The sequence below is a fragment of the Pseudochaenichthys georgianus genome, chromosome 7 (assembly GCF_902827115.2).
Source record: "Pseudochaenichthys georgianus chromosome 7, fPseGeo1.2, whole genome shotgun sequence".
NCBI classification, from domain to species: domain Eukaryota; kingdom Metazoa; phylum Chordata; class Actinopteri; order Perciformes; family Channichthyidae; genus Pseudochaenichthys; species Pseudochaenichthys georgianus.
The window spans coordinates 27,451,847-27,468,338 of record NC_047509.1 but is presented as its reverse complement, the minus strand read 5'-3'; the positions used below and the strand labels follow the sequence as shown (position 1 = coordinate 27,468,338).

At 44.4% G+C, this 16,492-nt stretch overlaps 1 protein-coding gene across 1 annotated transcript in view; it reads left to right on the top strand.

The window, feature by feature from the left end:
* LOC117448903 (solute carrier family 26 member 6-like) overlaps positions 1-16,211 on the top strand; it is a 35,799-nt gene extending 19,588 nt beyond the window's left edge. Inside the window, exons 7-17 of the mRNA XM_071203584.1 lie at positions 179-255; positions 2,978-3,046; positions 3,245-3,331; positions 3,944-4,447; positions 9,534-9,622; positions 11,373-11,483; positions 11,642-11,719; positions 11,969-12,065; positions 13,371-13,476; positions 14,226-14,295; positions 16,146-16,211. Coding sequence (XP_071059685.1) covers positions 179-255; positions 2,978-3,046; positions 3,245-3,331; positions 3,944-4,447; positions 9,534-9,622; positions 11,373-11,483; positions 11,642-11,719; positions 11,969-12,065; positions 13,371-13,476; positions 14,226-14,295; positions 16,146-16,211 — 1,354 coding nt within the window. The remainder of the gene's footprint in view (positions 1-178; positions 256-2,977; positions 3,047-3,244; positions 3,332-3,943; positions 4,448-9,533; positions 9,623-11,372; positions 11,484-11,641; positions 11,720-11,968; positions 12,066-13,370; positions 13,477-14,225; positions 14,296-16,145) is intronic.
* Positions 16,212-16,492: the final 281 nt, after the last annotated feature.

Sequence of the window (16,492 nt, the reverse complement as noted above, 5' to 3'; positions counted from 1 at the left end):
CCTTCTTAACTGCTGCAGTGGTGTGTGCTGTCCAGCTGAGGCTCTTCGAAATGTGAACCCCCAGGAACTTAAAGGTGGAGACCCTCTCCACTCTCTCTCCATTGAGGTGAAGGGGGGCGTGTTCTGGACGGTGCTTTCTGAAGTCTATGATGATTTTTTTTGTTTTACTTGTGTTCAGATACAGATTATTTGATGAACACCACGCAGACAGCTTCAGGATCTCGTCTCTGTATGCCGACTCGTCGTCTCCCTTATGTATTTGGCCGACCACAGTGGTGTCATCCGCAAATTTGATAATGGAGTTAGAGGGGTGAATGGGAGAGCAGTCGTGTGTGTAGAGAGTGTAGAGTAGAGGGCTCAGCACGCAGCCCTGCGGGGAGCCAGTGCTGAGGGTGCGGGTGGAGGAGCAAAAAGGGCCTATTTTCACTGTCTGAGGACGGTCTGTTAGGAAATTATAAATCCAAGCGCATAAGATGGGGGGGAAACCTAGGCTTGACAGTTTTTCCACTAGTATGTCAGGTATGATGGTGTTAAAAGCTGAGCTAAAATCGACAAACAGCATCCTAATATAGTTGCCTGGGCCTTCTAGGTGGCTCACAGCTGTGTGAAGGACCGTGGCGATGGCATCATCCTGCGGCCACACGAGGACGAAAACGGCTAAACGCATAGGATTAACGCAAACGCAAACAAGCTTCCGTCCACACGCAATAGTTATCCGGATAGTGTCTGCCCACACGAGACCGCTCCGTTTAGCTCCAACCGCTGGAGAAGCTGCAGTACATATGCAGGAGCCTCTACGTGGCGCTGTAACTTCCTCCACAAAAGCAGCGAAGAAGCATGGTTGTCATGGTTGCCCTTCTGTTTATTCTCCGCGGTGGGGGCCGAGGGAACCGGGCAGAGTTTTTCGCCAGTCAACGTGTATTAAAGTTTAAATCTTCCGTACAAAATTATAAAAGTGCCGGTCAAAGGTCTTCTTTGTTATTTATTGAGCTTTAAAACAAATGAATAACGACTCTATATATTATAATAATAAAATACACGGAGCCTCTCTTTTTCCTCCCTCTCTCAGCTGATCCAGTAATGAGTGACCCGGCCGACAGTAAAAATAAACATATTTATAACTAGTTTAGGGAGTTTGAGAGGTAATTAAAATAGCTAAGGGTGACGATCTGACTTGAAGTGTGTGTTTTGCTGCAGCGGGAGGAGCTGCAGGTGAGCAGAGCTGCGTGTCTCCGTCCTGTCAGATTAGACTTCACTCACGTTTATGTCCATATCGAGAGAAAGATAAATAATCTGAATTCAGTGTGCAGTTTACTTTGACGCGGGGGTGAGCAGCAGAGGTGGGGAGAGGCGGGGCTATTGCCTCATCATTATTGCTGTAGATGTTGCACAAACAACTGTAGCATGGTCAATAGCGTCCGGAGCACGATAGCAACTCTGCGATCCGCCATTGTTATTGTTGTTGGTGGCGAAACACTTCAGCACTGGCGCGGGGTAAGCGGAGGTGAGCAGAAGAGGTGGGGAGAGGCGGGGCTATTGCGCAATCACTATCAGTGATCTGAAAATGTTCGGATAGGGCGCACACACGGAGCCGTTTGACCCCCCAGAGAGTTGCGTATGCCTTTCTATCCACCTTGGGACCCGTTATCGTTTCCTCAGTCGTTTAGTGCCGTATTCATTTCATTTCATTTCAAACCTTTATTTATCCAGATTGGTCCCATTGAGATCATAGATCTCTTTTTCAAGGGAGACCTGCAGCATATAGATTCCACATGAAACATAAAACAATAAAGGACACAGTGGCGGCTGTAGAGTGAGTAAAACATTTTTTTTTGGGACAAATGACCCCTTAAATTAGGACTTCTGGTGATGTAATGGCGCGTTTCCAGTGCAGCGTGGAGCTCGCTTTAATGCTGCGTTCAGACTGGACGCAATGCGAATATTCGCTTCGCGCTAAACGCTCCTATCGCATCGCTCTAGTTGCTCGAGTTTCACCGCAGCTGTCAGCTGTGTTTACTCGCATCATTCAAACAAGACGCGCTGGCTCGGGAGCTACAACAACATGAACATATTTTACCATGATTAAATTGTAATACACGTTTCTAAATGATGCCGACGTAACAACATACTGATACCGGTTAGTAAAAACCATGAATTAATGCTTTGACAAGTCTGCAGACAGACGGCAGGCGGAAAACCTTTTAGAATGCTTGTTCCCTGAATGGAGCTTGGCTAAGCTAACGCTATATATGCTCCGACCGTACACACTCACAACAACGGCCTACAGACATAAATAAACCAGCGACTGTATTCTCCATGACCCAGACAGTCTGTGGTTTGTACTTGTTTAACTTTTGTCTAGTTTCTGAACAGATCGTATCTGTCACCGGCTGTTTGAAGAGCAAGCATGTGAAACAAAAGATAGCATTTACCTGTTTGCATCCAGCTAGCCATGTGAGATACGTGTTGATACGTGTTGTCTTTTTCACGAGCCTGCTGTGATATATACAAATCGGGTTGGTCCGGTCCAAGGTCTTTAAGTATACATTTATCTCCCAAACTTCTCCTTTCAAAAGGATTGGAGAGTAGCTCTTGGGCGGACCGAGGCTCAGGCGACTCCACCTGCACACCATTCTCATCCAAATACTGCGTCACCTTGGTTACTCAAGAGTCTAAAAAACAAATCACGTCCACGCACGTAAGCAACATGGGCGCCAATGTGAGCGCCCACGTGACCAAAATATTTGACGGCGCTGATTGGCTGAAATTATGTTTCGGCGGCACAGTTTACTATTGAGACTTTTGCAACCTGCTGGTTGCTGCTGTTTCGCTCGGGGGCTCCGCCCGGTAATGATAAACTAATGCCATGGGCAAGGCCAGGCAGGAAACATGTGACTTATCAGTAACTGTTACGTGCCGTAGTGTGTGTGTGGTCGTGTGTGTGTGTTTTCCTCTCTCTCCCTCTGATTGTCCCCAGGTGCAGCCTCCCCCCAGGTGATCCGAATTAACAATCAGGACTTCCATATAGGACCGGAGGAGGACGGCAGTGAGGCCCCCTTCTTTCTCTCCTTCTCGTCTGGCTGCACGTGTGCAGCATGTCTCTGTGTGAGACACAGCCTAGTTGTGTGCTGGTTATTGTAAGCTTGTGTTGTAATTTGGCTGGTGAGCCGCCTCACTTATGTTCTTATTAAAACCTCACTTAAACTTTCAGCATTGAGTTTCCTCTCCTTTTTCTCTCGTCCAGCTGTCTTTTGTGTCGCTACTTCCCTTGGTACCCCTAGATCTACCAGGGAACGTAACATGGGGGCTCGTCCAATCTTTGAGACAAAGAGTGAGTATTTGGTTGTTGGTTAGTGTTGATATTGTGTGTGGTGGTGAGCAGTAGTGTATATAGGTGTAGAATTGGCTGTGAAATGATTTACTGTTGAACAGCTTCCTCAGTTTAGACAGGGGAGTGTCTAGCTGGACTGAATCAGTCCTTCCTTCAGGCACTCATTTTTTATTTTGCCTTTTTTATTTTCGGGGTAATCCTGGGTGGGGATTCATTCCCTGTTGGGGGCGATTCAGGGTTTCGGCCGCTGATGGTTGCCTTTAAAGTCGTCTCGAGCCCGGCACGCTCCAGAAGATAGGTAGGTAAAGTTTGGTAGGCAGGATCTGGGGAAGTTTGTAAATAAATAATAATATTTGTAAGTAGCCGTTGCTATGGGGTCTAAATTAGATGCCAGGGTAAAAGTGCGTATGGCTCGTCTCCAGTGTGAGAGGGAGGAGCGTGAGCGTGAGCGAGAGTTTCAGCTCAGGAGGGAGCTGGAGAGCAGGAAGCAGGAGCTGGAGATCAGGAAGCATGAGCTGGAGATCAGGAAGTTGGAGGCAGACACTGCTGTCCGGATGCGTCAGCTAGAGCTCCAAGCAGCTGTGGTGGGTGATTCTGCCGTTACACCTTCAGGTTCTGCTGCTGCTTTTGATGCTGGTAGCAACATTCAGCTGGTCCCTGTCTTTCTGGAGTCGGAAGTGGAGATGTTCTTTGGTGCATTTGAGCGCATTGCTGCTGCCCTGCGCTGGCCAGACGACGTGTGGGCCATACTTGTACAGTGCAAGCTAGTCGGCAAGGCTCAGGAGGCTTGCTCTTCTCTTTCTGTTGAGGATAGTTTGGAGTATGACAAGGTGAAAGGTGCTATTCTCAGGGCATATGAGCTTGTGCCTGAGGCCTACAGGCAGCGTTTTCGCGGCATGAAGAAAGCTTCTGGCCAAACATACGTGGACTTCGCGAGGGAGAAGAAAGTCCTCTTTGACAGGTGGTGTAGAGCATGTACAGCGGATGACATCGCTTCAGTATGTGAGCTGATGCTGTTGGAGGAGTTCAAAAACTGTGTACCGGAGCGTACGGTAGTCTACCTGAATGAGCAGAGAGTGACTACCCTTCAGCAGGCTGCCACTCTGGCAGATGAGAGTGCGCTGATGCACAGGAGCGTTTTGTTTCAGCGGGACCCTCCTCAGCGGGACACTTATCGGAGAGCTCCTGATGATGATGTTCCCTGTGCCAGTGTTCCATTGTTAGGTCCCAGGCTAGACAGAGCGTGTTATTTTTGTCTTGACCCAGGTCACATGATAGCAGACTGTGCAGCTTGGAAGCGAAAGCAGGCCACCACTATGGCGGATGAGGAAGGGCTTGAGCTATCACACAGTGGTGTTTTGGCTCAGAGCAATTCTCCTCATCGTGTTGGTTTCCGGAAAGCTCGTAACAGGCGTGCCACACATGCTCATTCTGTCTCTCTTCCAGGACCCAAGGAAAAGAGAGTGTGTTTCTTTTGTCTTGATCCTGGTCATCTAGAGGCAGAGTGTGTAGCTCGGAAGGAGCAGGTGGCAGCGGCTCTGGAAAAGCCAAAAGACCGGCACCCGGTTGCGATGCGACAGAGTGGTGAGTTGCAGTTGAGTTCTGCATCCGTCTGTGACAGTACTGTGGGTGTGGGTGTTTCCGTCTCTGAAGCGGTTGGTGTGGACCTAGCTCAGAGCGATGTGGATCTGTGTTCAGTGAGTGGTGTGTGTGTTGTGTGTGTTCCATGTGTTGCTCCGGTGTTGGCTGCTGGTGAGCAGTATAAGGTGTGTTTTATGGGGGGAAGTGTTACGTGCCGTAGTGTGTGTGTGGTCGTGTGTGTGTGTTTTCCTCTCTCTCCCTCTGATTGTCCCCAGGTGCAGCCTCCCCCCAGGTGATCCGAATTAACAATCAGGACTTCCATATAGGACCGGAGGAGGACGGCAGTGAGGCCCCCTTCTTTCTCTCCTTCTCGTCTGGCTGCACGTGTGCAGCATGTCTCTGTGTGAGACACAGCCTAGTTGTGTGCTGGTTATTGTAAGCTTGTGTTGTAATTTGGCTGGTGAGCCGCCTCACTTATGTTCTTATTAAAACCTCACTTAAACTTTCAGCATTGAGTTTCCTCTCCTTTTTCTCTCGTCCAGCTGTCTTTTGTGTTGCTACTTCCCTTGGTACCCCTAGATCTACCAGGGAACGTAACAGTAACTTTAGACATCGTAACACAATTTTAAACGAGATTGTATTGTAGATTATACATTTTTGTGATACTAATTGTATGATATTTACCTTGTTCATTAAAAATTAAAATATATATATTTTTTAAATATATATTTTTTTATTTAATATTTATTTTTATTTTTTATTTTGTATCTGGCAAGAGGTGGGGCGGCGCCCCTAGCGCCCCTATGGGCCGGCCGCCACTGAAAGGACATTATACATTATATTTACAGGATACATAGTTATAGACATTTACAAGTGCCCATTGTATCAGCAAGCATTTCATTTACCCTAGCTTTAAAAACATGCAGAGGAATGAGATTGCTCAGTTTCAATTCTTGCTGAAGATTGTTCCAAGCAAGTGGAGCTGCGCACATAAAAGCTGTCTTATCGAAGACAGTCCTTGCTCTTGGCACATCTAACAAGACTACATCATGTGACCTCAGACAATAGCTGCTTGCAACTCTCTGTGTTATCAGAGAGCAGATATAATACGGGAGTTTACCCAACATAGCTTTATAGATAAACGTGTACCAATGACTGAGCCTCCGTACAGAGAGTGATGGTAAACCTGCCTTGGTATACAGTGTACAGTGATGTGTAAGCGCTTTACAATTTGTGACAAATCTCAGAGCACTGTGATACGCAGCATCCAATTTGCTCAGGTAATTGGCAGGTGCATTCATATACAACAAATCACCATAGTCCAGCACAGGTAAAAAGGTCACAGTGACTAGCCTTTTTCTGGCCTCAAGCGAGAAACAGGACTTGTTTCTGAAAAAGAAACCTAGCCTAACCCTCAGCTTTTTTAAGCAGGTTATTGACATGAAGTTTAAAAGAGAGACAATCATCAAGCCAGATACCAAGGTATTTGTAACAGGCAACAACTTCAAGTTTTGTTCCTTGCGTAGTTACAATATCTAAAACAGGCTCTGGTGTCTTTTTTGCTTTTGAAAAGAGCATTACCTTGGTTTTATCCACATTTAAAAGAAGCTTTAATTCAGAGAGCTGAGTCTGAATAGTGTTAAAAACAGCCTGTAATTTAACACCAGCCTCCTGAATGGAGGGACCTGCACAATACATCACAGTATCATCCGCATAAAAATGTAAAGTAGCTTCATCCACATTATCACCTACGCTGTTGATGTAGATGGAGAATAAAAGTGGTCCTAAAACAGAACCTTGTGGTACACCATTAGAAATGTTTAACCACTCAGAAAACAGTCCATCAAAATGAACACATTGGGACCTTTCAGAGAGGTAGTTCACAAACCACCCCACTGCAAGGCTGGATATGCCAATACTGAGTAGCCTCTGCTTTAAGATGAGATGATCAACGGTGTCAAACGCTTTGGAAAGGTCAATAAACAGAGCTGCACAACTCTGCTTATTATCTAAAATAGTAGTAATGTCATTTACCACTTTCATTGTGGCAGTGATTGTGCTGTGTTTCTTTCTGAATCCTGACTGATGTTTAGACAGGGTATCATTTATACATAAAAACTCCTTTACTTGTTCACTCACTAAGCGTTCAAGAACCTTAGCCAGAACTGACAATTTAGAGATTGGCCTATAGTTATTTAAAATAGTTGCCTCCCCTCCTTTCAGTAAAGGCAAGACATAAGCAGACTTCCATACTTTTGGAATTGTGTTCGTGCTGAGGGAGAGGTTAAAAAGAGAAGTAAGAGGTGGAGCAATACAATCTGCAGCTATCTTTAAAAAGAAAGGTTCTAAGTTGTCCGGGCCAGCCGGTTTCCTAGGATCTAGCTTAGATAAGGCTTCATGAACAATACCAACAGTTAAAGGAGTAAAACTGAAAGGGTTTTCCAGACCACATTGTTCAGAGTCAAGGATTGGAGCGTTCACAGGAGCCACACAGCCAAACAGAGAGCCACAAGACACAAAATGCTCATTAAAGCAATTTAGCATAGTAGCCCTGTCTGATATAATGCCAGATGCTGTGGTGAGGCACGGAGGTAGCTCATTTGGGATATCACCAGTGGAAATCGATGTTATGGCTTTCCAAAATTTCCTAGGATTATTCAGGTTTTCTGTGGTAACCGACAAATAGTACTTTGATTTAGCACTTTTTATTTGAGATGTGAAGCTATTTCTTAGCTGCCTAAAACGTAGCCATTCTACCTCTGAGCCTGATTTCCTAGCCTTAGCCCAAGCATTATTTCTCTCATGAAGGAGACTAGACAGCTCAGCAGAAAACCAGGGATTGTTTCGTCCCTTCACTCTAAATTTACGCAGAGGTGCATGTCTATCTATAATTTTCATAAAACCAAGATAAAAATAAGACCATGCAGTTTCTACATCAGCACACAGATTGATTTTACCCCAATCAAAATCAAACAGATCATGTAAAAAACCCTGCTCCACAAAGTGTTTTTTGTCTCTCTTTGTGATGACACGTGGTTTAACCTTTTGGACCTTAGTGTCCCTAATTGTGGCTACAACACAGTGGTCACTCACATCATTAGCAAATACTCCCACAGATTAAAATTAGATCAATTAAGGAGGATTTATTTGGGGACTTAATATTTGGGGGAGTAGGACTGTCTATAATCTGGGTAAAATTCAATGAGGTACACAGGTTTTTAAAATCCTCTGACACAGAAGTTAACCAGTCCCAATTAAAATCACCAAGCAGCACTATTTCCTTGTAGGAAAGTTGCGATAACAGTTTTTCCAAAGACGATAAAGAGTCCTTGACAGCCGAAGGGGCCCTGTAGCAGCCCACCACCATGACCTGTTGACCCTTTGTTACCTCAATATTCACGGCTAAAAATTCTAGCTGTTTACTAACAGATTTGGAAACCATATTAGTTACACAAAACTTATTTTTCACATAAATGGCAACGCCACCACCTTTTTTAGGCCGGTCAGTACGATACACACTGTAACCATTTATGTAAATGTCAGAGGCCAAAATGGATTTATCTAGCCACGTTTCTGATAAGACAATGACATCAGCATCAGTCGAACTCGCCCAAATACGGACAAAATCTAATTTAGGTAACAGACTACGCACATTTAAATGAATTAAACCTAGCTCAGATCTAGATATAAGATCAGCAGGAGTAGCTATTTGACTAATACTGCTCAGTGGACCCGGATTTGGCTGTACATTTCCTGATAGTAACAACAATAAAAATACCAAGCACCTTTTCCTCTTAATCAACACACATACATTGTCAGCTGATCTAGAGTCACCAGTAAACTTCGCGAAAGTGAGATTAGAGTTTAAAAAACAATTCTGAAGGACCATCGTGGCAGGCATGTGAGAAAGACAAACATTTTCCGAAATGAATGTCCGCGACAGTGCAACCAGCAATTGTTTGTGCAACACCTCCGAAACTGTACAGGGGATGTCCACTGCGGGCGGCAGAACATACCCGAATCCAGTAGATTGTTCAGGACGACTAGCGATCTTCTCCTTGTCCAGCACAGCCAAGAAAAGGCACAGCAGAAACACGACACCCGCCATTCTCCCAGTCCAGCACAACAGTATCCACGCTGTTCCCGGAGCAAGGTGGAACCAGGCCTCAGCTATAGCAGCACAGCAGAGTAGAGAAATCCCACCGCGTTACACCGGCTATTTAATCCACTTTACATCTCCGCCGGTAGCACAGGCGCGGAGAGGAGCGGCAATACGCGGTGTGAGGAGCGGCGAGAGGAGCAGCAAGAGGAGCGGCAAGAGGAGCAGCGATACGCGGTGTGAGGAGCGACGAGAAGGGTGGCGAGAGGAGAGCCGGGACCACACTTCCGACTCTTTATCTCTGCAAGAGTTGCTCCCTCTCGTGCTAAATCCACTCGGCGGGCAAAAGTAGGATCCCAGAAGTGATTCGCCCAGTGTGGAGTGGCTCCTGAAACCCTTCCCGACGAGCCTTTAGTGGAACTCGGGTCCGCTGTGGTGGATGAGGTTGAACGTGGCTCACATCCGGAACTAAGCAAAGGTGGATCACGTCTCAGCGCTGACGGCGTGTAACCTGTTCCTCAGGTGAGCAGCAGCGAGCAGCAGCTGTGAACGAGCAGCGAGCAGCAGCTGTGAACGAGCAGCGAGCTCGGTCGTCCTCGTGTGGCCGAACGGTCTATATGACACTAAACAGTAACGCAAACGACCGAATTCGTCCTTGTGTGGCCGCAGCCTTAGTTGTGTGGTTTTGATTTGCTCTTATTACATTGTGCCTCTGTGAGTGAGTTGCTGTTGCTCCTAGAAGTAAAGACCTTTTTCGATTTTTGAAACCTGCTTTTAGTCCTGCTTTTGAGTTCCAGTACCTGTGTCACGTTCCTAACAGTTCGTAATTCAAAGGGAGGCTTATTAAAGGAATGGTATGCTCATGACACTCATTTTTTTTAAATTATCATCCGATAAAACAGACCAGTCTCTGCCAGTCTCTCTTTTTTTTTTTTTAATCCGATGACATTATCAGTGATTTTAAACTGATTATATACCGAAATAACATCAACACTGTGGGCGCCGCCATTTCCCGGACGTGACGTAATCCATGCGTTTGGTTTTCGAAGACACGTTGATCTCCATGTTATTTACTGTAGTTTCTCTCTTCAAATATGCCTCACTGTATCGCGAAATATTGCCATAATTCGGATAGGAACAATCCACGGAATGCTCGGTTCCATCTGTTGCCAAAAGGTAAGCATAAGAAGTACATTCAGAGGCAGTGGCTAGCGAAATGTGGCCGGCCCGAACCGAGAGATTTACAGGCTCATGTATGCAGCGAACATTTCACATTTCCGGACGACTACTCTGAGAGTATGATCAAACATAACATGGGATTTAAAGAACAACCATTACTCAATGGAGATGCAGTACCATCGGTCTTTCTGGTGTCATCACCGACCAGGACACCAGTTCGGCCAGTAGAGAAATCGCCCTCTGCAAGTGTGAAGCGACGGAGGAGCAGAAGTAGTGCTCGGAGTAAGAATAAGGTATGTTATAGCGCATTTCCATTGCAGCGGCTAGTCCCGTTTTAACGTCCAGGCCAGGACAGTTTTTGGTGGCCTTTCCATATAGCGTAGGACCGGCTAGTGTGTATTTCCCCCCAGTTTTTCCGGCCCCATAAAATCGTGATTCTATGGCCAGGGACAACGAAGCTGAGTATGCTAAACTAGAGAGGGAATCGCTAGCAAGGGTGGTACTACATGCATACATATAGTATCTTATATCATCTTCCCATTATACACACATGCATTTCCAAACATCTGGACTACCTATGTTGCAAATGTATTATCTTTTCAATTTACACACGGCATCTATTGCACGTCTGTCCGTCCTGGGAGAGGGATCCCTCCTCTGTTGCTCTCCCTGAGGTTTCTCCCATGTTCCCTTTAAACTGGGGGTTTTCTTCGGAAGTTTTTCCTTGTACGATGTGAGGGTCTTAGGACAGAGGGTGTCGTATTGTCATACTGATAAAACATCAAAACGTCTTCCTCTGCTGACGAGTCCGAACTCAAATATTCAGCCATGTTTCCGTGTGTTGACAAAGTGAACGCATGGATGACGTCACGACCATCACGTGACTACTGAAAATGGCAAACATGGCGGCGGCCAGACGGAATATACAGGTCTTGATAAAAAAGAGCTATAAAATCATTATTTACCGGGGAATATCGCTGATTTCTTCAGGGTTTAAACATAACGTTTCACTAAATACTGAAGTTTTGATTAATTATCTAATGAGTGGACCATTCCTTTAAGGAAGGATCATTTTGGCAGTAAATGCTATACAGAGGCCTCGATCCACAGCGACATTTACATAGAATATTTAGCAGATCGCTTACCGTCTTTTAAAATACCTGCCGTGTGTCTCTTGGTCAGGACCTGCTGGCTCTGGGTCTGTGTAACACCAGAGCGATGTTCCAGTGCTTCGCTGTCAGCTGCTCCTTCTCTCGCAGCATGGTCCAGGATAGCATCGGTGTCAAAACGCAGGTATTCTATTCTATTCCAAACGACAATTAAAAACACAAACACAAACTCACTTTTGCTCTGAAATGAGTTCGAGAAGAAGTTCTTGTAATGACTCTTTTACACATTATTTTCTTCAATGTTGTTTTTTTTTCTTTCTGTGCTTTTCATCCTATGCTAAGATGGCTGGTTTGGTATCAGCTCTGTTGATTCTGACCATCCTGTTGAAGATCGGTCACCTCTTCGAGCAGCTGCCAAAGGTAACGCTCATATTGGAGAACAAAGAGTATGTATCTTAATCACATGTGTTGTTAATCAAGTAACAAAAGGTGTGTGTTGACAGTTCTCCAGCCTGTATGGCTTCCCATAAACCACCATAGATGACAATGAAATAATGTAGCAAATCAGTGAAGATATTTGAAAAAAAAGTCGAGTCACGCTCCATCTGGAAGAGACTAACCCTCAGGATGACTCATATTAGTTCAGTCACACACTGCTGTCTGTTCCAGGCAGTGCTGGCAGTGATCATCGTGGTGAACCTGAGGGGCATACTGGCTCAGTTCAAAGATGTGTGTGTGCTCTGGAAGTCTGACAGATTAGACCAGGGGCCTATACTACGAAGCTGGTTCAACCTAACCTGGATATGTTTGAGTTAGCCGGTTGGCCTAATCCAAAACATACGCGCTCTCGCTAAACTGTACTACGACGCGGGTTATCAAGTGGATCGCTCAAGCCAGCCGTGTCCTATCTAGTTAGGTGCGCGTTCACATGAAAGGGGTGGTATCTGGAGCATTCGACCAATCACAAACATGGAGAAGCGCACTGACAGCACAGCGTCATAGGCTACTTCCTGAATGAAAAGTCAACTATAAACATATAGTTCTTATATGAAGAAGTTAAACTTTAAACATCCATGACTTAAACACTTTATCCAGGATCAAAGCCACAGAGCTGCACCTGCAAGGTGAATACAGCTGGTAAAAGAAAAAGTGTTTGAATGCGTACATTAACAGGTTTATGATATCACTGCCCCGTCTCTAAGACACGATCTGACTTCAATTACATTTGTCTCGAGTGTTTCGTCAACTTAATGTGTTGCTTAAAATAATACTTCTGCATCCAGTATGTGACACTGTGAGTGTTGCACGGCCAGATACGGCTCAGCTGACTCAGATAAGGAAATATATGATACATTATGAAGTGAAATGCGCGGACTGTACTTAATGTTACTCTGATCCGGTTACTTATGTTGTGGCCGATATTTAAGTAAGCTTTCTTAACGCTAATGTTATAATAGTCAGATTGCTCTGAAGATGGAGGTGATATTCTATTCATGTTCACGTTCACACAGTCGGTGATTTTTGCCGGCCGTCTTTCCTGCAACGGCAGTTTTTCTGTATTTCCTTTCTCCTGTAATATGACTTGATCGCTTTAAACTCCGCACACTGAGCTCTGATTGGTCAGCAGGCGGTGCTTTCACTGAGTTGAGCTCTTAGCCTGCAACCTAACCTGGTCCCGACCAGGTTAGCCGCTAAGCATAAGTTACCATGGAGATCTAGCCTGCTAAAAAGAGAACCAGCTTCGTAGGACCGGAAAGCCGGAGTTTTCCCTGAATTTAGCCGGCTAAGCGAAAATCCTGCTTCGTAGTATACCCCCCTGGTGGGCTACACACACACACACACACACACACACACACACACACACACACACACACACACACACACACACACACACACACACACACACACACACACACACACACACACACACACACACACACACACACACACACACACACACACACACACACACACACACACACACACACACACAAACATCATTATCTAAACTCATAGCATAAATTCCTTGCTACAAACACCACTGCCCCCCCCCTCTCCTCCTCTCTAAAGCTGGTGTGGGTCTTCACGCTGATTTCCACGCTGGTGTTCAACATGGACCTGGACCTGGCTGTAGCCGTGGTCTTCTCTCTGCTCACACTCATCTACAGGACTCAACAGTCAGTATCATTCAACAGCTCATTTCACATCAGTTACTGTTTAATAATTATCAGACGGTATGTGTATTGGTTGCCATTTCATTCAATTTGAAAGAAAATTAAAAATAATATGTTTATGATATAAAGAAATATGGCTTTGACATAAAAGTCTACTTAAAAAAAGAAACATGGAATTATAATATAAAATACCCTGAAATAAATAAATGTTGATTAATGAAATAGAAGTCCCTAAAATAGAAAATAAACATCCTTTTATAAAAAATATTATAAAACACTATTCTTTCTAAAAGATATTTTGTTTTGTGACATTTATTTTTATTTTATTAGCATATTTAGTTACTATTTTATTTTATTTAATTTTGGATCTGCATACATTATCAGGGTGGGCAGTGGTGGCCTTAAAGTTTAAAAAAGCCAGCTCGTAACTTAAAGGATCAAATTGGGTCAGAAAAGAAAAAAACAGCCATCCCCTTGAATAAATAAATACAAATTATTTGATTATATTTGATTATATAGGGGTTAAGACTGAGAATCGTGTTCTAAATATACTGTATGTGCTAAAGCTTTATTGTGTAGATTTATTTAGTTTTCATTCATTTTACTAATTACTTTACTAATTATATTTTCTCATGCATCTAAGAAGTTTTGTGATTTCTTTGCTCCTCTCCCTTGTCACCCAGACAGACGCGCACCCTCATTAATAACCCCCTGTCTCTCATCCTGTCTTCTCATCCTGTCTTCTCTTCTAGCTCCTCCACTCTTGTTTTGGGTGGTGTTCCCGGTACAGACTGTTACAGAGACGTAGGACTGTACGCTGAGGTAAACTCAATCTGTCTCACAACTCTCACAGCAAGTTCCCAAAAACCTGTTTGAAGAAACCTCTTGATTAAAGTTTGATGTTGCTCACAATAAGTAGAGCAAAGTAAAGCCTGAAGGTAATTAGGAAGTCAAATGAGAGACAAAAACAACGCTTTGAATGCAGACTCAGAATTTGCATCATTTTTCTTTCTGTCTTTCTTCTGCCTTCCCTGTGTTAAGGTTTATAGGATGAACATGGTGAGTTTCTGTCCTTCTCCACCAGCCTCAACACATCATAGTGATTTTCCTTATAGTCAGTTTTCTAAAGCTATGGACTTCCAATCTTGCCACAAAAGGGTTCATTATGTCATAGTTATAGAGAAAGTGGATGACATAAGCCATACAGATGTTAAGGGATTCTTAAAGGAATACAATCAATAAAGGGCTAACAAAGTTCACAGCTTTGTCAGAAGCTATGTGTGCATGGAAAACCACATCTGGATACCATATGCCCCCATGTCAGACATCAGAAGAAGTGCTCTCTTGGATTATTTTATGGTGGATAATAAATCCTCAAGTGCACTGTAAGATGCCCCAGGGGGCCTTTTCAATGGAGAAAACGTGAAGCATTCCCATATACTGTAGCAGCTGGTTTCATTTTTCTTCTTTGGGCCCCTAATCCTAGAACACGCACATTTTACTTATATGTTCCTGTTGTGCAACCATACATTTCTTCCATAATAATAAATAAGTATGGAATGAATAGGACAATAGGGGGCAGACACTTGACACTGGAGAAAATGAATGCAGCAAAGGGTTAAAAACACCTCAGTCAGTCTTATAAAACAACATCATGGCACTGTGTGAATGTAATGTTGCTACAGCTCATAATTGCGCAGCAGGCCACAATACACCTTCAGTATGCCGAAGCCTGTCTCCTCCTGACCCCGAACTGATAGAAAGATGACTCACACTGACCTGATGACCTGAGCCGATCGCAGGCTGTGGAGTAGCATATCTAAACTGCCATCAGTGTGAAACAGTCAATAATCATTTCTCCGGTCCCGTCTTTTATCTGCACACGTTACACACTCATTATTAAACTAGAGCACATCGTCTGCAATGCAAATGCACATTCACACAGCAAGCATCTGATGTGTAGTAACGTGCAGGCGTGTAGATCATTGTCACTCTGAGTAAATGCAATGTTTTCACATAATGGAAAGGCATTCATAAATATAAACCAGTTTGAGAAGTATATATGTTGCAAGCTATCAAAACACGGTGTCTTCCACCAAATAACACAACCAATTATTTTGTGATGGTCCGTTTTTCATAAATGAAGCACTCTGTCGCGCAGCCAAAACACACTCGAATGCATCCCTGGCTGAGAAACGCCATCTGTCCCACATCAAAACCCTGAACTGTCACCAAAGGCAATCTGTTTGGGCTCAGAGCAGAGAATCCCTGTCAACATCGCCGCTCTGTTCCCGCCACCTGATCTCCCCTCTGTCAAATACCCATCATACATCAGTGGTGGTGCATGCTGCGGATATCTCTGAAGAAGTTCTCCCTCATTCTGTTGTCTTTCTTTTTTGTTGTCTTTGATGCGATAGCCACAGCTTTTTTAAACTTCAGATTGTTGTGTCCCTGAAGTAGACATTTCTCAAAGTGGTATATTGTATGTGTCAAAGACTATTTCAAATGTTTAATTCCTTACTCGGTTTGTGCCATTTGGGTAGCAAATACAGACTTTAAATGCAACATATTTTGCCAATTCTGATCCAGGGTGTCACTATTGAGCCAAGTTGTAAAATGCAGGTGCAACATTAAGTCCTGCGTGTGTCTCTGTTGTTCTTGATGTTTTTCAGGCAAAGCAAGTCCCTGGAGTGACCATACTCTCCCATTCCAGTCCTATTTATTTTTGCCAACTCTGAACTTGTCACAGTTTGCTTTCTCACTCACCTATTTTCTGCATTAACTTTCCTTAGTCACCTGGTAGTCACACCCTGTCTCTCTCTCACTCTGTTGCACCCATCAGCTCCATTAGTATTTAGGCCCACTTCACTTTCACCTCAGTGCCAGATCGAACTTTGCAGCATGCCAGTCTTTCCCGCATTACCCTTCAGATTGCTCTCCCGGTTTCGACCCTGCCTGTCCCTGACCAGCCTGCCTCGCCTGCTCCCTGACCCGTGCTGTACCTGCGACTCCCGTCCTG